Source organism: Sorex fumeus, unplaced genomic scaffold (assembly GCF_029834395.1).
Source record: "Sorex fumeus unplaced genomic scaffold, SorFum_2.1 ptg000063l, whole genome shotgun sequence".
NCBI lineage: Eukaryota > Metazoa > Chordata > Mammalia > Eulipotyphla > Soricidae > Sorex > Sorex fumeus.
In genome coordinates this window covers 35,542,235-35,567,869 of record NW_026606120.1, presented here as the reverse complement: position 1 = coordinate 35,567,869, position 25,635 = coordinate 35,542,235, and the positions used below count along the sequence as shown (strand labels likewise).

At 44.1% G+C, this 25,635-nt stretch overlaps 1 protein-coding gene across 2 annotated transcripts in view; it reads right to left on the bottom strand.

Moving 5' to 3' along the window:
- Positions 1-23,389, bottom strand: part of SNX4 (sorting nexin 4) — a 72,526-nt gene extending 49,137 nt beyond the window's left edge. The window contains exons 1-5 of one of the 2 annotated variants that reach the window (XM_056126854.1): positions 23,249-23,389; positions 9,516-9,637; positions 1,820-1,955; positions 1,593-1,742; positions 844-891 (exon numbers count right to left, since the gene is read on the bottom strand). In XM_056126854.1, the coding sequence (XP_055982829.1) occupies positions 844-891; positions 1,593-1,742; positions 1,820-1,955; positions 9,516-9,637; positions 23,249-23,389 (597 nt within the window). Of the gene's footprint in view, positions 1-843; positions 892-1,592; positions 1,743-1,819; positions 1,956-9,515; positions 9,639-23,158; positions 23,177-23,248 lie in introns of those variants that run through there. The other variant, XM_056126855.1, reaches the window with a different exon arrangement.
- Positions 23,390-25,635: the final 2,246 nt, after the last annotated feature.

Genomic DNA, 25,635 nt, shown 5'->3' with positions numbered 1-25,635 from the left:
GGATGTTGCCCAGAAAATTAAATCAAAAAAATTTTTTTCTTTTTATGCTAAATTTCATATGCCTATATCCTAATACTTGGACAACTGTTTTAAGATTACTGTTAAGACATTTTTTTTCTTGTTGCCCATGCATGTTGAGCATTTATTATAATATTGCACGAACCATTTATCAACTTAAAAGTTTTTACAACTTAAATTCTTAAAATAATTTTTGTGTGTGGTGCTGGTGCACTCACACATGCTCTAAGGCACATGCACCCTTGGCGTCAAGTATATGTTACTTTCTTTTTATGGTGCCAGGGATACTCAGAGCCTTGTACATGCAATATACATCCTCTACCATTGAGCTACACCCGCGGCCCATTTGTCAATTTGTTTTACATTTTAACTACCTGTACATTCAGTTTACAAAAGAGATGACAACTTTCCAAACCCTGCAAAACCAGTGAACATTATTTTGGAACAATAGGGAAAAGAGAATGGAATGACCGACCCAAGTTCCAGGTTCTATCTTTGCCATCCCATATGATCCCCTGAACACTGCCTGGAGTAATTCCTGAGTGCAGTAACCCTGAGCACACTGCCAGGTACGGCCAAAAACAAAAACAAATCGTCAAACGTTCCTCCCCAATAGAGTTAAACCCACAAATAATGCCCATCACATTCTCACCAGCAAAACTAAAATCATACATATCCAAAGCAAACAGCAGAGTTTCTTTGAAAACACTATCACTGATACTAAACACAAAGCTAATTTCCAACATCACTCACTTTATAACATCAAGTATTCCACTAAGTACATGGTACTGTATAGGAACAATGAATTATTTCACACAGTCTTACCTTCAGCTGAAACCCAGTTTCATTCACTGTCTCCTTCCAGTTGCCTTCCTAAAAAAGTAAATTTTTAGAAATATGAAAAACACACAAAATATTAAAAATTAAACAGGGGGCTGGAGTGATAGCACAGTGGGTAGGGCGTTTGCCTTGCACGCGGCCGACCTGAGTTCAATTCCCAGCATCCCATATGGTCCCCCGAGCACCGCCAGGAGTAATTCCTGAGTGCAGAGCCAGGAGTAACCCCTGTGCACTGCCAGGTATGACCCAAAAAAGCCAAATAAATAAATAAATAAATAAATAGAGTATCTGTAGCTACGTTCTTCTTTCAGGTAAAAAAAAATTTAAATTAAAATTTGTCACTTTTGAAGCCTGAGAGACAGTGTCATCAAAAAGCACTATCCTGAATATCTTCCTGTTTGTTTCTGGGTTTCCCCTGGCAGTGCTCAGTGCCTACTCTTGCTCTGCACTCTCAGAGACCACTCCTAGTGGGGCTAGGGGACCACCAGGGGTGCCAGGGATCAGATCCAGACTGGCTGCATGCAAGCACCCTACCCGTTCTATTATCTCCCAGTGTCTCCCATCTTGTATATCTTTAGCAAAAAAACCTTAAAGAATGAAGCAATCTATAATCCTGGCAAACAACGAAATGCACATTAACAAAGCTATTCCAAAAAAAAAAAAAGCCTTAAACTTAAAAGAAAGTAAAATCCCATGTCAATGAATTTCTGAAAAAATAAAGAGAAGAAAAATACCTGTGTTAAAAACAAATAGAAGATTTTGTCTCTACAAAGAATGGGATGTGAAGCAACTCTCAAGAGAAAGTTTTCTAAACCAATCCGTCGTCTTTCCACAAAATCCGGGTCCATGTTGTCAGCAGAAAGCTTATGCCAAACAAATTCTGCCTAGGTAAACAAAACAATCATGAAGAATAACCTCAGTGCTAAATACCTACACATTATACTGTCATTTCATTTCTTACCCTTTTTTCTGGTAGAGGTGGAACAACAACATGTGGATAGCACACTAAAAGGTAGTTTCTCAGCAACTCAAATTCACTATACCGCCTCCACAGTGAGTCAGTCAGGACACTCTGACCATCAAGATGTTCAACTGACCTGAAAGAAATAACAGACAAGCATTATCACTTTTCTTAAAACACACACACACACACACACACACACACACACACACACACACACAGCTTTAAAATTTATAATCCCACTTAATGTATGCTTACAAACAAGGCCCGAGTAAAGAATTCTTCAAGTAGCCTTATTTAATTTTTTATTTATTTATTTTTTAAATTTATTCATTTATTTTTTATTTTATTTATTTATTTTTTTGCTTTTTGGGTCACACTTGGCAATGCACAGGGGTTACTCCTGGCTCTGCGCTCAGGAATTACCCCTGGCGGTGCTCAGGGGACCATATGGGATGCTGGGAATGGAACCCGGGTTGGCCACGTGCAAAGCAAACGCCCTACCTGCTGTGCTACTGTTCTATTTTCTTTTTTGCTTAATTGACTTTAACAACATAACATTATGGCCCCTACACTTCATGTTATGCAAAATACAAAGATAAATACTGTGCTTTAAAAATAAAAAATAAATAAGCAAGACATGTAAAAACAGGCGCTTCCATTAAATAAATGAAAAAAATTTTTTAAAGCAAGTTTACTTTCCATACCATTTTAAGAAGGGAATTTGCCATTTTAAACAATATTCAAGTTTATTAAACAAAATTATAAAATGTTTAACTTTCATCAGCTTCAAGATTTATGTAGCTTCCAAATTTTGCACATAACTGTACTTTCAAATCAGCCAACACCCGCTGAATTGATTCTACTTGGGATTCTAAAGCATCGAATTCTTCTTGCAAATTTCTCCAGCCCCAACTCTTACAAGAACTCTGTGGGGACCACTGTGCCCACTGTGTGGATAAGGTGGCACCTACAGGGGCACGCTCTTCCTACGGCACAGTGCTCATCAGATCCATCTCGTTCCAAACCTCTCGGAACAACCACATTCTCTCTGCTATAGCCTATTTAACTTCAAGAGAAACTGTCACATCAGGAACATTCTAAAAGTCTCAATATATAATAAAAATCAATTAATACATTATTTTAATTCATCAAATACAGTAAAGTTGACTTACTGTTTCATTAAACACAAAGTTATCTGTTATTTTTAAGAGATCCCCCAAGCGGGGAAGTGGGGGCCTGGGAATCCAAGCCAAGTCCTGCTGCTTGGGTCTAGACCAGCCCCCGACTCTGTGCTACAGCTGTGTCAGGAACCAAACTTACAGCACGGTCTCCATCCCTCTGAACTATCTTACAGGACCTAATATAAATAAGTTTTAATTGCACCTCTGACACAAAGAGAGAGTATTCTTGCTGAAAACCCAGACATTGCCAAAACCTCAATTCAGGGTTATGAATATACCATATGCATCCAGGTACTAGGAAGTATTCACAAAAGCAAAATATTAACTCTGAAAGAGTGGGGAAAAGGGTTATAAAAATTCATATATCGGCCCACAAACCACCTCCACCATCATGTAAGCTCATTTACCAGCCTTGTGCCAGAGACTCATAAATAAATCTTGAAAGAGATCAACTAGCCACAAAAATTTCCCAGACACCCATTCCCAGCTGAGACTCCTGGGGTGCACTCAGAGTGGGGCTGGACAGTGCTTACCCAGACAAAGCCCTGGCAGCCACTAGTTCCCAGACCCCAAAACCATTGCCAAGTCTGGGGCTGGACTCCATCACCTCAGGACTGTGCCTCACAGAGAACTAAACCTGCTAAAAATTTCAGGTACGTGGGTCCTAAGGTAGAAAATTCCAGGCCTCCTTGGAGCTGGGATGTACTTTCCTGTACTTCCAGAAGCCCTGGAAACCATGCCCATGAATCACCTCTGCTGTTGCCCTCACAGATGCTCATCTAACAGCCTTTTCCCAGAGATTCGTAAATAAACTTCGAAAGAGATCAACTAGCCGCAAAACTTTCTCAGACATATCCCAGTTAAGATTTTAATTCCAGCTGGAATACCCAGTTAAAAATTCTGAATTTTCTGGAATGCATGGTTGCATTTGCAACCATGTGATATCCCTCAACTTTAAATCTAAACTAATAATCCAGTAGTAGTACACCAGATTAGATAGGATGTAACTAGAAGCCAACCAATCTTCACTAATAAAAACATTAACACAAAAGGCTTAACTTGTAACATCTTAGAAATAGCTCAGACAAGGATGTAATGTCCCCATGATGAGATACAATAATTTTCACTGATTCTTTTCTAAAGAAATATTTTTTAATCATTCTGTTAGTCATTTATTGGTAAAAAGCAACATAAAATAAAATTTTTGTGGACCTGCTATGGGGGCAAGCCTAATGGGTGGCTGGGAAAACAGAGCCAACAATGGAAGGAAGGTGACATAAGTGGTGGGATTGGTGTTGGAATACTGAATGCCTGTAAGAAATCATCATGAACAACTTTGCAAACCACGGTGCTTAAGTAAAGTGTGTGTGTGGTTGGGGGGGGGGGGGGAGGAATTCATATCTTTAACATAAAGAGGTATAGGCAAAGATTCGTCATATTAATTTAAGAGTTCAATTTATAGGGGGGCCAGACTGGGTAAGGCGCTTGTCTTTTAAACAGCTGACCAGGTTTGAGCCCTGGCATCCCATGTAGTCCCTCAAGTCTAGCCAGAAGTAATCTCTAAGTGCAGAGCCAGTAAGTAGTTCTGAACACTACTGGGAATGGCTCCCCCAAATTTCAATTTATATTTGCCAAGTTAGGGTAAAATCATGTACAATATATGAAATTAGCTTGATAATATGTAATATTTCTACTAGTATAATCACTGTTAGAAAGCTTCTAATACTTATCAGGACCTTCTTATTTTCTTTTTTGGTTTTTGGGCCACACTCAGCGATGCTCAGGAATTACTCCTGGTGGTGCTCAGGAGACCACATGGGATGTTAGGGATTGAACTCGGGCTGACTGTGTGCAAGGCAAATGTCCTACCTGCTGAACAATCTCGCCAGGACCTTCTTATTTTCCAATTCCAAAAGGAAGACTTTCAGCTTCTCAAGAAATCCACATTTGTACACTAGGGCATAAAAGCCCAGAAGTTACATTAAATTTGGGATAACATTTTAAGCATGCACACTATGCCAAGCTCAGCAGGAAATGCTCAATGTTTAAAAAATATAAAAGTTGGTCACCAAATTGACTCATTTCATATTAAAAGAAAACAGTTTGAAATTCAAAATGAAAAAAAAAATAGCTCCTATGGCAAAATTGTAGGATTAAGCCAAATTTCTTTTTTTTTTTGTCTTCAAAATCAATAGTGGGCTGGGGAAACAGTTTGGTGGATGTGCTCTACTTAATTGTTGGGGACCCCAGAGGTGCCTGGGCTCACTGTGCAGGGTGTGAGGCTCAATGTGCACTGGCATTTGAATCATGGCCCTATAAAGGCCATTTCTAGGACTAGAGGGATGGCTCAAATGACTCATGTTCTTGCACAGAAGACCCTCAGGTTTGGTACCACAACTCGGTCTCCAAAGCAACCCCCAGTAGCACCATGCTGGGTATGGGCCCCACAACCCAAATAAGGGCCACTGAAAGCAGACACTAGCTCAACGGGGCAAGCACACACTGCATGTTGGAGCCCAGGGTTAATCTCTGGTACCACCAGGAGCAATCCCTGAGCAGGAGCCTTGAACAGCTCCTAAGCACCACCGGGTGTTGCCCCAAAACCAAAAAGAAATTAAATATCAAGACACTGATAACTGGGAAAAAACATTAAAAGCAGAGACTTTTACTGAACTATAAAATGACCCCACTTATCCAATTAAGTAACAAATATTTAATAGAATAAAAACACATAATTTGTTTGAGATGCAACATTTAACCCTCACCAAAAAAGTAAATGGTATCTGACAGTTTTATAAATCAGAGAAATTAAGCAATGACAAGATACTGCTTCCCAACTTCTACTCCATTTTAATTTTATTTATTATTTTGGTTCTTGGGTTATACCCAGTTGCTCTTAGGGCTTACTCCTGGCTTTGCACTCAGGAATCACTCCTGGAGGTGCCTGGGGGGCTATGTAGGACAGACACTGAGGATTGAACCTGGTTGGCTGGATGCCAGGCAAGCAAGCGCCTTATCCACTGGACTAATTCTCCAGCACCCTTCTTCTTCTTCTTCTTCTTCTTAAATTAGGAAACCACTAGACAGAGCATTACAAAATTGTTCCTGATGGTGTTTCAGTCACACAATGTTCCAGCACCCATCCCTCCACCAATGTAATCTCCCAGCACCAGTGGCCCCAGTTTCCCTACCACCCTTTCAAGCCACTCCCTGCCCCAGCCTGCCTCTATGGCAGGCACCTCTTTTCTCTCTCATTTTAGGCATATGGGTTGTGATACAGATGCTGAAGGGTTATCATTATATCCCTTAATTGCTTTCAACACTCAGTCCTTGGCCAAAGTGATAATTTAGAACTGTCACTGCCATAATGGTCCCTTCTCTATCCTAACGCCCTTCGCCCCCACACATTCATGGCAAGCTTCCAACCACTGACCAGTCTTTCTGGCCTGTTTTTCCTGGCCTTGGATGTCAGTCTCAGACTATTGCAGCCAATCTGTACCTGTCCCTCTACTTTCATTTCACTCAGCATGATACTCTTCCTGTCCATCCATTTAGAGACAAACTTTATAACCTCATTTTTTCTAATAGCTGTGTAGTATTCCATTCTGTAGATGTATGCAATAGTTTTTTTTTTTTTTTTTAAATCCAGAGTCTGTTTTCGGACACTAGGGTTTTTTCCAGATTCTGGCTGTTAGGGATAGTGCTGCAATGAACATAAAAGTGTAGATGGTGTTTCTGCTGAGTGTTTCTGGGCCTCCAGGGTATATTCCCAGAAGTGGTATTGCTGGATCATATGGGAGCTCAATTTCTAGTTTTTTGAGAATGTCCATATTGTTTTCCAAAAAGGCTAGAACAGTTGGCATTCCCACCAGCAATGAATAAATGAGGGTCTCTTTCTCCCTGCATCCGAGCCAGCACTGGTTGTTGTTATTTGTATATGTGTCAGTCTCTTTGGTGTGAGATGATATCTCACTGTTACCTTGATTTGCATCTCCCTGATGGTTAATGATGTAGAGCATTTTTTCATGTGCCTTTTAGCTATCTGAATTTCTTCTCTGAGGAAGTTTCTGTTCACTTCTTCTCCCCATTTTTTGATGGGGTTGGGTATCTTTTTCTAGTAAAGTTCTACCAGTGCCTTATGTATCTTTATTAACCCCTTATCAGATGGGTACTGGGTGACTAGTTTTTCCAATTCGATGGGCTGGCTTCACTGTTTCTTTTGAGGTCCAGCACCATATTTTTAAAGGGTTCATAATCTATAAGCAGGAAAATATAAAAGTCTGGAGAAATTAATCATTAATGTCACTTACCTTTACTCACTCTTAGACAACAAAAACTGCAACACTAAAGGAAACTGTTAAATAGACTTCCTACTTGTATTTAAAAAGTGAGGGATAGGGGCTGGAGTGATAGCACAGAGGGTAGGGCGTTTGCCTTGCACGCAGCCGACCCGGGTTCAATTCCCAGTAACCCATATGGTCCCCCGAGCACCGCCAGGAGTAATTCCTGAGTGCAGAGCCAGGAGTAACTCCTGTGCATCGCTGGGTATGACCCCCTCAAAAAAGTGAGGGATGAGTGGGAGATAGGTAAGGGGTCAGGAGCCAGCGATGCATAAGGATCTGAGTTCGATCTCCAGCACCACTGGGCCTGAGCAGTGCTGCATCACCAGGCACGTGCACTAAAATGTCTGGCTACTTGGCCAAGCATCAAATACCACTGGAAGTGGCAAACAGGCTCCTTGAGCACAACTTCGAAGTTCCCTATCCCAACCCAGGAAAAAGAAAAAAAAAAGAATCAAGTGAATTAAAAACATTAACTTTTTATGGGGCCGGAGCGATAGCACAGCGGGTAGGGCATTTGCCTTGTACATGGCAGAACTGCGTTCGATCCCCGGCATCCCATATGGTCCCCCAAGCACCGCCAGGAGTAATTCCTGAGTGCAGAGCCAGGAGTTACCCCTGAGCATCGCTGGGTGTGGTCCAAAAACTAAAAAACAACCAAACAAAAAAGTAATCTCTTCAGCAGTAAAAGTAAAAAGGACCTAATTTTATTACCCAGTTGGGTAAAGAAACAGGCACATATTGAAAATATCCTCTTCAGGGTTTTGGGTTTTTGTTTTGTTTTAGGACCAGACCCAGTGGTGCTCATTTCTGGCTTATTCCTGGCTCTGTGCTCAGGGATCACTCCTGGTGGTTTTTTTGGGGGGGAGGGGGAAACGGGGGCGGGGTGGGTACCACACTGGATGTCGGATCAAAAGTATTAGGGGTCAGAGTGATAGGAGAGCGGTAAGGTGTTTGCCTTGCCTGTGGCTGACCCAGCACCCTATAAGATCCTGAGCCCTAGGCTGGAGTTATAGCACAGCAAGTAGGGTGTTTGCCTTGCACACAGCCTACCTGGATTTTTTTTTTTAATTTTTATTAGTGAAACACCATGAGGTACAGTTGTAGACTTACAAATTTTTGTGCTTGGGTTTCAGTTATACAATGATCGAGTACCCATCCCTCTACCAAGTGCTCATTCTCCACCACCAATGATCCCAGTATCCTTCCCACCCCCCATCCCACCCTGCCTCTGTGGCAGGGCACTCCCTTTTGTTGTCTCTCTCCTTTTGCAGCCTACCCGGGTTTGATCCCTGGCATCCCATATGGTCCCCCAAGCACTGCCAGGAGTAATTCCTGAGTGCAGTCACGAATAACCCCTGTGCATCACCAGGTGTGACCCAAAAAGGGAAAAACAAAAAAGGTCCTGAGCCCTACCAGGAGAGACATCTGAGTGCAGAGCCAGGAGGACGCCAAGCTCATCCGGTAGGGCCCCAAAACAAAAAGGTCAGAAATACTAATCTTCCCTCTTCCCACAAAGCTTATGCTCTATGCAGCTACAAAGAGTCATACCAGAAGAGACACACGTGTAGCTTATTAAAAAGTAAAGAAACAAAGAGCCGAGAAGGTGAGTGCCAGATAAACTTCCTGCCTTGCTGCCAGGGCCCCACGCCCACTCCTCGGTACTGCATGGTCTCCCAAGCACCAAATCGGGAGCAGCCCTGGAGAACTGCCCAGGTATGGCCCCAAAACCAAAACAAACCAAAAAATTCTTCTAGAATATTCTGTAAAAATTCAATTATGTAACGGAATTTATACCAATAGTTATCAAATTTTTTTCTAATAAAATTTATTACTATTATATATTTTATGTAAGTTTCCAATGTTTCTTGAGTTGCTAGGGGCTGCTAAGTGGTAGAGGCAAGTGATCTATCCACATATCGCATATATTAAACTTTTTTCTATCTAAATCTAATTCTTTTATTTTTTTCATTCTTAAGTTTTGGAGTCACTTCCAGAGGATCTCAGGGGCTATTCCTGGCTCTATGCTTAAGAGTGATCCCTGATAGTGTTCGGGATGTCCACACATGGTGAAAGGGATTGAACCAGGGTACACTACATACAAGATAAGTGCCTTAACACCTGTATGATCTCTCTGGCTCCGAAGCCTGATTCTTAATTCTCAATACTCACCTTGTTTCAATGAGGTAAGCAGTATATGTCTCCTGCATATTCATAGCATTTCTTCCAGTTCGCTTTTCTGCTTCTGAAACACTAATTTCTATCTTCTTCAAGCCAAAATTATTTTCTGTCATCTGGATAAAAACAAATGAAAGAAAAATCTTTAATACAGTGTGGGAGGAAACTATAAGCAATTAAAATAAAATCCATTACTGGTATATATTTCATGTAGTAAGTTTCTTGTATTTCTTGAGTTGCTAGGTGTTGCTAATGACAGAAGCAAATAATCTATCCACACATCACGTACATGAAACTTTTTTAGTAGCTATTTTAAGATGGAATCTATTTATTGAAAGTGGGCATTTCAGGGCTGGGGAGGCTGTTGTCTAAGACTGAATAAAGGAGGTAAAGAGCTTGTCTTGCATATGGCTGACCCCAATTCAGTCCCTGAAACCCCACAGTCCCAGCACTGCGAGGGTCACGCCTGAGGAGAGTCAGGAGTAGCCCCTAAACATTACAGGTGTGTCCTAACTCTTTTCGCCAATAAAGCAGACATTTCAAATCAATGAATAAATCTATAAAGACATTAGAAACTGCATAAAAATGCACTATAGCACTGTCCTCCCGTTGTTCATCGATTTGCTCGAGCGGGCCCAGTAACATTTTCATTGTGAGACTTGTTACTGTGTTTGGCATATCGAATATGCCACGGGTAGCTTGCCAGGCTTTGCCATGCAGGCGAGATACTCTCAGTAGCTTGCCAGGCTCTCCGAGAGGGGTGGAGTAATCAAACTCGGGTCAGCCGGGTCGGCAAGGCAAATGCCCTACCCGCTGTCTATCGCTCCAGTCCAAATGCATAATAAACATTAAAATATATTAATTCAATGATGAACAATCCTTACAATTAATTTTTAGTGTTATCAATGTCTCTGACAAAAAAAATAGAATACTATATATACATATGCTAAAGGTAATATCAGCAGTTTAATTAAAATATTGAGTCTGTAAGATGCCATACATGACTGGAACCCATGTTTTACATGGAAGCCCTGTGTTAACACCCTAGCATTGCATGATCACCCAAACACTATGCCAGGAGTACCGGTACCCCCCAAAAAACTAAAAAGCAGGAGGCATAGTCAAATTTAAATTTGCCAAGAAAGCAAAATTTCTGCTGTGCCTAATAAGCCCCACCCATAAGAAAAGCGGGCAGGGCACTTGCCTTGCACACAGCTAACCCAGATATGCTTCCTTTCACCCCATATTATCCCTGAGTCCTTCCAGGAGTGATCCCTGAGTGCAGTGCTCAGGGTATGCCCTGAGCATACAGGGTGGGAAGGAAGGAAGAAAGGAAAGAAGGAAGGACTTCTTTCTTTTCTAGAACATTCCCAGTTCTAGAAAATATCAAAGCATCAAAAAGAACAAAGCACACTAGACAGGGCCACTGAGAAAGATAAAGAGTAACTCCACAAAATGTCTTCTAGTGGTTTTATTTTTTCTGCCTTGCTTGCTCTCAAATTCTGTGTGAGCTTTAATTTAAAATTATATTATGGGGTTAAAGTGACAGTACAGTGGGTAGGGCATTTACCTTGCATGTGGCTGACCCAGGTTCGATTCCCCGCATCCCATATGGTTCCCTGAGCACCACCGGGAGTAATTCCTGAGTGCAAAGCCAGGAGTAACCCCTGTATATCGCTAGGTGTGACCCCCCCCAAAAAAAGGTAAAATAAAACGGTCACGGTCCTCCCGTTGTTCATCAAATTTTTCGAGCGGGCCCAGTAACGTCTCCATCGTGAGACTTGTTGTTACTGTGTTTGGCATATCGAATACGTCACGGGGAGCCTGCCAGGCTCTGCCGGGCGGGCAAGATACACTCGGTAGCTTGCCAGGCTCTCCGAGAGGGGCAGAGGAATCGAACTCGGGTCGGCCATGTTGGCCGCTTGTAAGGCGAACACCCTACCCGCTGTGCTATCACTCCAGCCCAAAATAATACACAACACTATATTATAACTAAGGGGCAGAGTGTGAAGGGGAAGTAGAAAGACGGATAACAAAAACAAAAGGTAAAGGGAAAAGTTACAGTGGTGATACTTTACATGCAAAAAATTAAAACTATGTACTCTGAACAGAAACTGCTATGTGACGGTCAAAAAACCTTCACTCGGGGGGGCCAGCGAGAGAGTACAGTGAGTACAATCTCAGTCAGGAGTGGTCCCAAAACAAAACCTCTCACTCAGCAATGGCTCTCTGAGCACTTCCAGGAGGGATCACTGAGCACAGAGCCAGAAACAGTCCCCAAAGAGGGTTAGGTGGAATCTAAGACAACCCCCAACAACAACAACAAACAGCAAAACCCAACCCCAAAACCAAAACAGGGATGGTACAGCCAAACACCGAGATCAAGAGCACTGGCTGATACTGTAGCACTGTAGCACTGTCCTCCCACTGTCCATCAATTTGCTTGAGTGGGCACCAGTAACGGAGAAACTGCCAGAAAACAATAGAAGGAGCAAAACTGTCTGAAAGAAATGAACGGCATACCAGGGGAACTATGGAATGAGTTCAAGAGGAACAATGTAAGAATCATCAGAGTCCCTGAAGAACAGGAAGAAAAATTTGATGAAAAAAAAAAAACAACAGTTACAGAAATCATAGGTAAGATACAGGCAGCGAGATCCAAGAGGCCCGAAGGGTCCCAGTGAAAACTGACTCAACTAGGAAATCCTCAAAACATACTGCACTCAAATTGAGAAAATCTAACGAGAGAGAATATTGAAAACAGCAAGATCAAAAACGTACTTGTATACAAAGGAAAGTCCTTTAGGACTCACGCAGATCTATCCAAGTACAAAACCTTAATGAAACAAACATGTCACCAAGAATACTCTCTGCAGCTAGATTATCATTCTGATTTGAAGGAACGATACAGTTTCAGGGACAGGCAATAGCTGTGGGAATTCAGTCTTGAAACCAGTTTTACAAGAAGCATAAAAGGATCTTCTTTAAAAGACAGGAAAACTTCCCAGAATGAGCACTGAGTACGGCCCTTACTCATGGTGCTTATGGTTGCCTCTACTAGATTAAGAAAAGTATGTTTACTCCTAGCTTGCAAAGGATTTCATATATTTTAAATAATGAATCAATGCCTCAATTACATTAAATGTTCTGCTTTACCAGTAATTTTTAGTTTTTATTTCAAACTCTTACATCTGCATTAGCAGACACTTAAGCAGTACCTATATTTTCTAATGTAAAGACAATAATAATATTCCCTTTCTTAGGATAAAGCACTGTACTTTCACAGGCCTATGCAGACATTCCCCTTTAAATTTTCTCTTTTTTGGAGGGAAGGACCAAACCGGGTGATACTCAGGGATTCCTCCTGGCTCTGCACTCAGGCATCACTCCTGATGGTGGTGCTCAGGGGACCCTTTGGGATGCTGGGAATTGAACCTGGGTAGGGTGCATTCAAGTCAAGTGCCTTCCCTGCTGTACCCTCTCTCTGCCCCTTCCTCTTTTTCTTAATCCTCTCACTAAATTTTACTCTTGTAGGCTTTATGAGTTTCATGTAAACTACAGAATATTCGCTAATGACAGGGAAGACAAGAGTGTTACCATAATGGAACCCAAGTACAAAGTAAAATTTAATGCGATACATTTAGATGTCAGAATTGAACACTTATTTATGTAAATGACAATAGGCATTATATTAAATTATCTTAATTTCTTTATTTACCTAGGTTAAAATCATATAGTAATCAATCATCACAAACTAACTTACTGATTTATTCTCTAATAATTCCATTTGTCATTCAAGTTTTGAAGTAAATGTGCCTGTTAAGGGGATAAGCTAGCGGACTGGACGGAAACTGGGGACAGTGGTAGAGGGAAAGTCACACTGGTGGTGGATTAGTGCTGCAACACTAATGCCTAAAACAACTATATTGTGAATAACTTTGTAACTTACAGTGTTTTCATAAAATTAAATTTTAAAGTCATCATCCACAAATCATACTATCTGAAAAAACAAACATGTACCCAAAGAATATCTAAACAACTTTAACAATTCAATAATAAACACAATTTGGAGCTGGAGCAATAGTACAGCAGGTAGGACGTTTGCCTTGCACATGGCCAACCTGCGTTAGATCCTCGCATCCCATGCGGTCTCCTGAGCACTGCCAGGCTGCCAGGTGTGATTCTTGAGTGCAGAGCCATGAGTAACCTCTGAGCATTGCTGGGTGTGACCCAAAGAGAAAAATAAATAAATAAATAAAATGAAGACAGTCTTTATTTTTGTCTTTTGGGACACACTCGATCATACTTAGAGATCACTGTTGGGGGACGTCACGGCTTGGGGAACCATAACTGGTGCCAGCGATCAAACCTGGGTCAGCTGTGTGCCAAGCAGGCACCCTCCCCACTCTCTATTCTGCACGAAAACACAATTTTTTCAATGAGCAAGATTTGAAAAGTATTTGTAAACATTTATAAAGATACACACATGTGGGGCTGGAGAGATAGCACAGTGGGTAGGGCGTCTGCCTTGCTCGCGGTCAACCCGGGTTCGATTCCCAGTATCCCTTATGGTCCCTTGAGCACCGCCAGGAGTAACTCCTGAGTGCAGAGCCAGGAGTAACCCCTGGGCATCGCTGGGTGTGACCCAAAAAGCAAAAAAAAAAAAAAAAAAAAAAAGCTACACACATATGTATAAAACTAAGCAAATGAAAAAAAGCTCAACACCACCAGCAATTAAAGAAATGTTAATTAAAACCACTTCACACTCCACTACAATGGCTATAATCAAGCCAGACACTGCCAAAGGCTGACAAGAAAGTAGAAAGGTACTGAAGAAATAGTACAGAGATTAAGGTCCTTTCCCTGCCAACCCAGCTTGGATTCTTGGAACTATATGTGGTTCCCTGAGCCATATATGGTTCCCTAGCAGTGATTCCCGAGCACAGTGTCAGAAATAAGCCCTGAGCACCCTGGTGTGGGTTCTCCCCACAACCCTCGCTACCAAAAGTAGAGAGTGTGAACCTCATACATTGTTGTGGTCATGGTAAATGATACAACCACGTTCAAAAATAGAACTTATCATATAATTCAGAAATTACACTCCTACAAATCTATCTTGAGAGAAAAATAAATATACATCTATACAAAAACTTGCATATGAAAGGTCAAAACTAATAGCCATTTAACTATCAACTAAATAACTATTAGCTCTTGTTAACAATTAATTATAAACCAAAAACAGCTTCAATGTCTATCTACTAATGAATAATTTTTCTAAAAAGCAATATACAATAATCAGTAACAAAAAACATCTACTTACACATGCTATAAGATAAACCTCAAAAATTTACAAGTCAGACTAAAACCATAACAGAATGAGTTGATTTATATTAAATATTCCTAACTACGAACTAACGTACAAAGCAGCCAATGAGACACACAGAGAGCACACAACAGTCACCCCATAAAGGATGGGAAAAGGGAATTAATTACAACAGGGAATAAGGAAATTTGAAGGATGATAGAAATATTCTTTTTGTTTCTGGGCCACACCCAGCTGCTCAGCAGTCATTCCTGACTCTGTGCTCAGGGATCACTCCCGGTGGGATCCAGATAGAAATATTCTAAAATTGTGTTGTGGTCTGTAAACATACTGAAAATCACTGTTTACCACAAGCGAATTTTACGGTACACAGATATAATAATACAACTGTTAAAAGTAAAATGGGGAAGGGGTTTGGAGCAATAGCACAGTGGGGAGAGCACCTGCCTTCCAGGTGGCCAACTTGGGTTGGATCCCAGGCACTACATATGGTCTCCCAAGCATCACAAGTGATCCCAGAGCAAAGAACCAGGAACAAGCCCTGACCACTACCAGGCATGGCCCCCCAAACCGAAATAAGCTGTCACAATTCTGGGGCCACACAAAGAGCACAGCAGGTAAGCTGTTTACCTTGCACATGGCTGACCCAGGCTTGATCCCATATGGTCCCCTGAGCACTGCCAGGTGTGGCCCCCAAAACAAAAAATGTTAAACAGAGGCCTGAGAGATAATACATCAGGTAAGGCTTTTGTATTGCATATGGCAGACTCTGGTTCAATCCCTGGCACCAAATATTGTCTCCTGAGCATCACCAGTAATAATCACTGAGTACGGAGGCAGGAGGAACTTTGAGCACAGCTGAGTGTGGCCTCAAAACAGAATAAACAAATGGGGGAAAAAAGCACAAAATCCATTCCAACAAACAATGTTTAATGAGGAACAAGATACAAAATCCATGCTTAAGAAAAATCATTTTAATAGAATGCCACAGTAGAAAACTGCAAATGTGAAGCACATGAAGAGCACATACTATCAGTCCCTGCATTCAATATTTTTTTAAAAAAATATCTAATTACAGTCTTGTTTATACTTGTCCAAAGATCTTTGGTGTAGGTTAAAACTGCACACTTCAAGAACCCTTCTTTGTGTAACCAATAGAATAGACATCCTGAGTGGATTTTTGTCAGAGCAAAGAATTAGTAATTCACTCAGGGATCACATGACCAGCTGATAAAACAGACACACATTCCTGTAATCAAAGATGGACTAGCCCCTCAGCAGAGCCCCTAGGCTCTACTCTGTGTCTACCAAGGGCCCCACTCCCACCTGGTTATCTTTCCTGTCTTGGTTATCTCTCCCGCCCAAGACAACTTAAAAATCTGCTAAGTCTCTCCCAGGGTTCTGCTCTACTCCAGACTGATCAGAGGTTCATAGGGTTCGCCTAGGAACGCACCCCAAATAACTTCGCTTTATTCATCTCTGTCTGGGTCTCCAGATGGATCAGTAACCAGTGATGTACAGCTTGCTAACACGAATTTCCTTTAACAACTTGCTTCATCTTTCTATTCCCCCACCGCTCCCCCCCCCCCCCCCAAACCCTAATTCTCGTCCTTTCTTGGGACACATTTTAGGTTTCTACCTAAACCTAAAGGATTGTTGGCGCAGGAGAGATAGTACAGAGGGTAGGGTTCTGGGCTTGCACAAGGCCAACCTGGGTTCATTGCAGACACTCCATATGGGTCCCTGAGCTCAGCCAGGAAGTTATTTCTGAGTAACCCCTTAGCATGGCCAGGTGTGGCTCCCTGCAAACCAAAACAAATTAAAAAAAATAATAATAATGGACTGTGTACCCTGTATTGAAATTCTTTAATCCCAAGTGAATGCCTGACTATACCTCAGTTTGGTTCTTTGTTTGCAGGTTAATAAATCTATTTTCAATTTCAAAACATATTCTCACAAAACAAAGAGGAAAAGAGTAATTGTTTTCTTTACAAACTTGAGGCTGCAAGTCCTGTCCCCAGTGTCACAGATACACATACCAGAGGATCTACTGTTTGGGGCTCAGCATCACAAATGCATGGCATTCTCTGGTCAGGTGTGTGCAAGTACTAGAATCAAAAGTGTGTGAGATCCCTGCCATTTATTCCACAATAAAGGGGGGGTGGGGGGAGCGGGACAATGAGACATTCAACCTAGGTTTGATTCATGCCACTACATATATTCTCCCTACCACCACCAGGAGTGATCCTTGAGCTTGCACTGCTGGGTCTGGTTCCAAAACCAAAACAAACAAAAAGGTAAAGTTTGTTGGGTGGCTGAAAGTTTTGTGTGTTTGTTTTGTTTTTCTCTGCAAGGGCTAGACAGCACAGTGGGTAGGGTGCTGGCCTTGCATGTGGTTCTATCCCGGGCACCCTATATAGTCCCCGCCTGGAGTGCAGCCAGGAGTAAGCCCAGAGCAAGGAGAGGTGGGGGGGGGGGGGGGGGGGCAAAAAAAAAAAAAGGAAGGAAGGGAGGGAGAAGGGTGAGAGGGAAAGCCAAACTAGCCTCATCCTCAGGTGAAATCCAAAAGGCACCTCATTCACATAACAAAAGACATCTGTTATTCTTAACATTTATGAAATTCCAAGAGTTTTACAGGCAGGATGGGGTTTAGGTTTTAGCTCTTGTGGTGGAAAGGCTGAAACCGTGGGCCTCATACACACAGAATAGACATTCTACCGAGCTAACTAATTCCCTAGCTTCAAAGAGGTTTGGGAGCTCTAAGTCAGAGGCTGTGAGAGAAAACCAAATACAGAGATGAGAAATACATTTTGGTCAAATACATTATATATTTCTTAATAATCAAAATTTAAACATAGTGGGGCTGGAGAGATAGCACAGCGGGTAGGGCGTTTGCCTTGCACGCGGCCGACCTGGGCTCGATTCCCAGCATCCCATATTGTCCTCTGAGCACTGCCAGGAGTAACTCCTGAGTGCAGAGCTAGGAGTGACCCCTGTGCATCGCCAGGTGTGACCCAAAAAGGCAAAAAAAAAAAATACAAAACCAAAATTTAAATATAGATAGCTTGAATTTAATCATTAGAAAACAGTAGGCAAATCTGAAAAGGACATTCTACAAATTGTTTTCCAATCTTCAAAATGGTCACAAAAGTAAAGACAGAGAAATTGGGGCAAGGAAGATGACTCAAAAGGCAGATTTGATTCACATGCGCAAACTCCAAGTTTGCTCCCGGGATGGGATGAGCCGTCTAGCATAGGTACTGATGGCCTCTGGCACCATGAGGCTGAGCACACAAGGCCTGGGCACCAAGAACTCAGGCTGGCACTCACAGGCAGGCTCAGTCTCCACGCCGGGTCGGCTAACACTAGGGGTGGTGTTCTGGTCCCCTGAGCACTGCTTTGGTCCCCTACCAAAGACTGAGAAACTCATAATGTCTTCTCCATAATTGGAGACAAAAGCAATGAAATTCCATAGAAAAATTTTCCTGTTCACTTTTTCACTTTTGAAATAAATACACACTAAAAATTTTGGACTGGGATGAGGAAATAGAAGAACAATGTACTTAGGGGAAATTTTTCAAGGAAAAAGGGTTCTTAGTATTTTATAAATTTTATAAATTGGGGGGAGGGTGTGGCTGGGTCACACCTGATGAGGCAAACAGGGTGCTGGGGAATGAACTAAGGTCAGATTTCTGCAAGGCAAGCACTCTCTCTATCCAACCCCTAAAGCTGAGATTTTTTACAAATAAATATATTTCAGCCAAGGATATGACTAAGTTGCAAAGTGCATGCCTGAGACATGGGTTCTTCCCCAACAATGCTTTTACTGCCCAGGTATTCTTATCAGCACTCCAAGGTTTGGAGCAGTTCCCTTTGAAAAATCACATGAGTTTCTCAGAAAATGGTTCATTTCTGGACAAATACTGTTCACTCTGACTGGAACAGAATCTTCCATCCAAATAAAGAATTGTTTGTACCTCATTCCCTTGCCATTTCCTCTCTGGTCAACACTAATTACTACTTTCTTGGAGAATAAATTCCTTTCCTCATTTTTCTGTTTGCTAAATCAAATAGAAGTGAAAATAATATTTTTTTTAAAGTGGAGCATGGAGAGATAGTACAGGGGGTAAGGCACTAGCTTTGCATGTGATTAACCTGGGTTCAAAACCCGTCATCCCAAGGGTTCCTTAGGCACTGCGAGGAGTAATTTCTGAGTGCAGATACACACATACAGTCTGTCTCTCCCTTGCCCTCTCCCCCCTCTTCCTCACAGAGAAAGGTACAAAAGAAAAAGTGACTTCTAATTAGAAAAAGGAAGCAAACGGCAGGCTCTCTTCAGTAAAAATGAAACCACAGAATAAGAGTTTATAGACCCCTGACTCTTAACTAGAGTTGATGCACCAAATATTTCTCGCCTATCAGGTGCTGTATTATTGCAGGGTGCCACAGATATTTACTTTTGCCATAGCAGTCAGGGAATTGTTTCTATTTTCCCAGGTTCACGATGTGGCTCAATGGCAACACATCTGTGAGACTCAGAGCAGCTTTCTGTGCTCAGGAATCATACCTGCCATTGCTGGGGACCAAACCAGTCAGTTGAACATGCTCAACCCTGATACTACAGGACAAAAAACAGAATCCTGGTTAAGAGATTTAAAACCAGAAAAGTCTTGCAACGCTTGTCTCTACTACTCTCAAGTATAGGGCAGCCACGGGGGACGTGGCTCAAAGGGCTCAGCCCATGTTCTGTATGTGGGAGTCCTACGGGTGAGCCCTGTCATCATAGTACTCTGCACACAGCCAAGAGTGACCTCAAGCAATACACAGGAACACCACTGGGCGAGGCCCAAACACCAAAAGAAAAAAAAAACCCAAAACTAAATATAGAGCAAATGGCACAAATTACACTCTATCTAAAATTTGCAGTAAAAATAAGAATTATGAGGCATATTTCTGCTCTCTCTGGGCTGGAGCAATAGCACAGCGGGTAGGGAGTTTGCCTTGCACCCGGCTGACCCAGGTTCGATTCCTCCATCCCTCTCAGAGAGTCAGGCAAGCTACCGAGAATCCTGCCCGCACAGCAGAGGCTGGCAAGCTCCCCGTGGCGTATTCGATATGCCAAAAACAGTAACAAGTCTCACAACGGAGACGTTACTGGTGCCCACTCGAGCAAATCGATGAACAACCGGAGGACAGTGCTACAGTATTTCTGCTCTCTATGCACAACATCTGCCTATATTTGTGGTGAAAAAAAAAAGTCTCACATCTTTTATTCCTTCTTTTCTTTTGAAAACTGCAACTTAATCTAAACAGAATCACAGCATTTTATATACAGTTTTGGAGAAATCTGTGAGACTTTAGAGCACTTTTCTGTGCTCAGGAATCATACCTGCCATTGCTGGGGACCAAACAGGTCAACTTCATGCAAGAAACTTTTTTTTTGAGCAGCACAAGGAGTAATTTCTGAGTGCAGAGCAACTTCCCCCCAAAACAAATAACCCCCCCACCTTTTTAAAAAAAAAAATAAACAACAAAGCTTAATAGAAATAGCACTGATTTCAAACTGAGGTGCAAATGTAGGCACACCACTAACTAGTTTATGATCTTGGCCATGTAATTTCGCTCTGAGCCTTTGCTTTCTCATCACTTTCCTTTTTTGGAGTAATTCTGAAAATTAAATGAAAAGTAGAATCTGATTGTATATGGCATACATGAACAACAAATCTAACTTACCTTTCTGCCTAGTCCACTGTCTGTATCAGTCATTACTCACTACCAAGTGGCTAGACTCACGACATTATTTTTCAAGGGGGCTGATAAAGAAGTGGATAGAAACAGGGAGAAGAAAAAGCTGGCCCTTACATTCCAGGATGTGGCTCATTAGCTGGGTGCATTTCTCCCATGTATAAGGTCCTGGCTTTAAGCCCGGGAACCTTGCTCTTACGAAAAAAAAAAAAAAAATGAATCCTATGATGCTCAAGGAAGTGGACTTGGGCTCCTTGGGAGAGAGACGATAAGTAGAAAGACGATGTGAACGTATATGTCATGTTTAACTCCTAATGATCATTAAATATTTGTCCAACTGACTTGTGTCTTGTGAATTATAAAATTTGGGAGTTGTTTTAGGAAATACAAATTTTGTTATTAACAATGATCTCATAATTACATTTTGTTAAAACATCAAGTAATATTATACAACTATAACTTTTACTATAAGGCAACTTTGGGTTGTCAAATACCTGACACTAAACATACACAAGCTTTTTGGCTGTTTGTCTTTAGGTCTCCCCAGCCACCAGGGGCCTTCCTAGGGGCCTCCAGGTCACAAAGTGGCACCTAGACACCATCTAGTGCTGGCGTCCAACCAGGGTCCTGGCGCTATGTGCTCCAGTCCTTCAAGTCCTCTCCCTCGTCCCATAGACAGGCTTCCTCCACAGGGAGGGGGCCTTCAGGCATGCTCAGAAGGCCCAGGGGGCTCTTCCTGTGATTCTCAGCCAGCCAGACATTGGTTCAATCCAAGGGCCTGAGAATGTGGTGCTCCTTAGGCTGTGCCAAGGATCAGCCAAGTGTGCTCAGGGCTCCAGGGCTCTGCGGTAGCACCTAGTAAATGTTTGGGAACCATGTGATGGCAGGGTTGTCAAGGAGATCGTGTGCAAAACACACGCCTTTGCCCTTGTACTCTCTCTCTACTCCACCACGTATTTCTAATGAATTTGGAATTTAGCTTAAAATTAACAATGGACTTCATCAGTACAGATGGACTTACAAGTTAATTTTTGAAAGATTTTCACCAAAAAAATCCATGATTCTCTGGTGCCAGGAGATGTGGCTTAGCAGTAGAGCAGGTCTTGCACATATGAGGTTCTAAGTGTGAGCCCCAACACCATACACATTGCACATACAGAGCATATGCATACATATACACACACATATAATGCATATATAAAATATTATTAACAAAAATTTCTTATTAAATTATATAATCAAAATTAAATCGTGTTGTACCGAAAGTTGTACCAAAGTTCTGATACCTTTCAAAACTCCCTAAAATTGCTTTGCTATATAGCCACAAGATTTACAAATACTGTAAACTATGAAAATAGTTAATATTAGTGAGACCAGAGCATATATGACAATGAGACAATGAGAGTTCAAGCTGGTACCATCACCCTAGAAAACAATTTGGCATCACTTAGTAATTTCACATACAAATCCCAAACCACCAAGCAATTCCAATGCCAAAGCTTAGGCTTTTGCACCAAAAAACATATAACCTGAAGAAATTCATGGTACAGTCAGAGACGGTATCGGGGTAAAGTGCTTATTTACATTTAGCTGACCTCAGTTTGAATCCCCAGCACTGCAGAGCCAGAAATGAGTTCTGAGCACAGCCGGGTGCGGCCCAAAGGATTAAAAGAATGAAAGAGAAAGGGAGGAAGGGAGAAAGGAAGAAACTGAAGAAAGAATAAAGCAGCAGCATATATTTGGGGGAGTCCTCGCAGGCGGTCCTCAGGAGACCCTGCAGTTATTTCCAGCAATTCTCAGCCATCGCGACGCAGGAGCCAGGGGCCCTGCAGTGCCGGGGCGCCACACGGACCAGGGGCTCCAGGGTCGTGCCCAGCCGTGCCCAGGAGGCCACTGGGGCAGCACCTAGCCCAGGTCAACGCATGCCCTCTGCCTGCTTAACCGTCCTCCTTTCTCTGCCCCTAGCTAGTAATCCTCCCCAGAAACGGCAACTCTCTGGAGGGTGCAAGGGGGAGCAGCTGGACCTCCGTAGGTTTAAACTCATAAACTAACGGGATGAGTCACAAAAACGCGACTTTGAGAAAACCAGTCACAGAAAAGGTACTTCACTCTCATCACTCTCAAAGTCGGCGGGCCACGGGCGAGGAGCCGAGAGGCCACAGGCGGCCGCGGGCTGGCCCTGCCCGGCACGTGTCCTCCCGGGGTGGGGCCCTGGGCAGGGGCGACCCCGGGGCCGGCGGCCAGGCCCCCAGCCAAGGGGCGCTGCGGGGGCCGGAGAGGCAGCAGGACGGCCGGGGCCTGCACCCACGCGCTGGACCCCGCTTCGGCCCACGGCGGCCAGGAGCGGGTGCCCAGTCAGGAGCGAGCCCCGGGCCCCCACCCCAACCGAGCAGACGCAGAGGGGCTCCGCGCTGGCTCGCCCCCTACCCTCCCTCACGGGGATGAGCACCAGGGTCCGCTCCAGGAGAACGCCCACCCGCAGCGGGGCGGAGCGATGGCCGAGCCGCGGGCACCGCCGACTGTGGGCCCGGGCCGGGCCAGACCCGCGCACACCCCGCGCCGCCCGCGCCGCCGCCGAGCACAGGCCCGACTCCTCTCCGCGGCCCCGTCCTCCTCGGGCCCGCACCTCGGCCCCGCGCGCACGGCCCCGCGGGCTCACCGCGCCGGCTCCCGGGCGCCCGGCGGGGGGCCCCACAGCTCCGTCGCCGCCCTCGCTTCCCGGGCCCGGGGACTCCGGGCACAGCGGCTCCACGGGCGCCGGCTGCACCGGCCGCTCGGACTCCGGAGGGGCCTGCTCCATGGCCGCAGCTCGGACGCACTGCGCCTGCGCGCGCCTCCCGGAGCCCCGCCCCCGGGCGCGCTCCGCCCCCGGCACGCCACGCCACCGCCACGCCCTGCCACGCCCCGCCCCGCCCCGGCACACCCCGCCCCGCCACGCCCCCGGCACGCCACGCCCCCGCCACGCCCATCTCCATGCCACGCCCCCGGCAGGCCCCGCCCCGCCCCGCCCCCGGGATGGGGATGGGCCCGGGCTGAGACCGGCGCGGCTGGCTGGTACTGTGACAGCCTGGAACCGGAGAGGTCGCAGCCCCGTGCAGCCCCGGCGTGCCCGGGGGGCGCGCGCCCAGAGAACTCGCAGCTCAAGGGAGATGAGGGGAGACCGCGGTCTGGCCTGTTTCCCCACTTGCGGAGGCGCCACGGGCTCGACTACCCGGAGGGGCCCGTGAATCGTTAGCTCAGCGCAGGCTGGACAGTGCTCAGCGCTCCCAGCCCTGGCGGGGCTCCAGCAGTGCCGCGGTCCAGAAAGGCCTGCGGTTGCTGATCTTCTGCAGGTGTCTGCAGCTGAAGCTTTGGGACTTGTTTCCTTGTCATTCGCCTGGTAACAGAATGGTCCTGTGGTTTGTGGGAGGCCACCCACGCTGTGCTGGGCTCCCTCTTGGCCCCGGGTGCGGGAGACTACTGGGGACGGGCCATGGACGGCGCCCTGAAGGCGAGCTTCCTTCCTCAAACCCAAACCCATGGGATTTTAATAGACCCTGACTCTTGCTGCTATCACTCTGGCCCCAGACCGAAGGTCCTGACTGTGTGTGAGACTCCAGTGCCTCGGGGTACCTGCTATACAGAAGGAGGCGTTACATTCTCCAAAGGAAAACTGATCTTCGCTCCAAATGGCTATTTCACACTCTTAACACAATTTCCTCCTACTGAAAGGTTTTTTGAGACCTGATGGCAAATTTCCCATTCACCTTTAAGTCACACCCAAATGTCAATATCACCTTACTCATATATAAATCAATTATCGGGGCCATGGAGACACCACCGTGGAAAAGGCACTTGCCTTGCATTCACCCAATCCGGTTCAATCCCCAGCAGCTCACATGGTCCTGAGCCTGCCACAGCCGGGAGTAATCCTCCAGCACAGGGAATGTGCCCCCAACAACGACCAGTTATCACCTTCCTTGTAATTACGCATTTGTCAGCCTCAACAAGATTTTGGGCTACTTTAAGATAAGGGACCCTATCCTAACTAGTTTTCTCTTACCAAACCTAGGACATTTACTCAATAAATGTCTAAAGATATTGTATCTTTAGATAAATATTTATTTATGCATGGGGATTATTTATGCATGGCACACTCTCAAAAAGCCTATTTTTAACTTAGAAGCCTTTTATTATAGGAAGTTGATATTTCTTTCCAGGGACAAGTTGTATTAACTATCCTGTGCCTTTTCCTGGATTTTTAGACAACCAGGAAACCAGCAGGGAGTAGGAACAAGGAAAAGCGCGGCAAAGCAGTGACTAATGCCTGGGATGTAGCTCAGTGGGAAAACACTGGCACTGAAAATAGTAACTCTGAAATAATAGGGGCACCTGTTTCGCCTTTATTCGTATCCCTTTTTGTGTGAAAAAGAAAAACCAAAACAAAACAAAAAAAACCCACCAACCTTTTGTTTGGGGGCCATAACTGGAAGTACTTAGGACTTACTCCTGGTTCTGTGCCAGGGATCACTCCTTGCCTGCTTAAGGGACCAGATGGGATGCCAGGATCAAACATTGCTCAGCTCCATGCAAGGCAAGCGCCTACTCGGCCCCACCCCCTCCCACCCCTTACCTTTATTTTTTAAAATTCTCATCTGGTAGAATCATCTCCTTCCTTTCCTATTATTTCTGGTAATCCACCACTCAGTTTCCATCGCTGTATAAAGAGATCTTCCAGTGTAGATTCTGGAGTAACCACACTAATTTGCCTTTCTTGGGGGAGGGGAATAACATTAAGTTAACCATTTGCAGGGAATCAGGGAGGGAGGCAGGATCAAATCCAGGTCTCATGCATGTAAGCCATGCACTTTACTGAAAAGCCACACTCCAGTTCCACTAAGGAGTTGTATTTAACAAAATTTAAAGTCATATAATTAAGCATTTTAAGAATTTATCTGTAGAAGTTGGCTCCTCAGGTGCCAAGTATTTCTAGAGGGGCAAAATAAAGTACCAGATTGTGAAGTGAGGGACTCAATATTTTCTTAATTATTTTTGATGACACGGAGG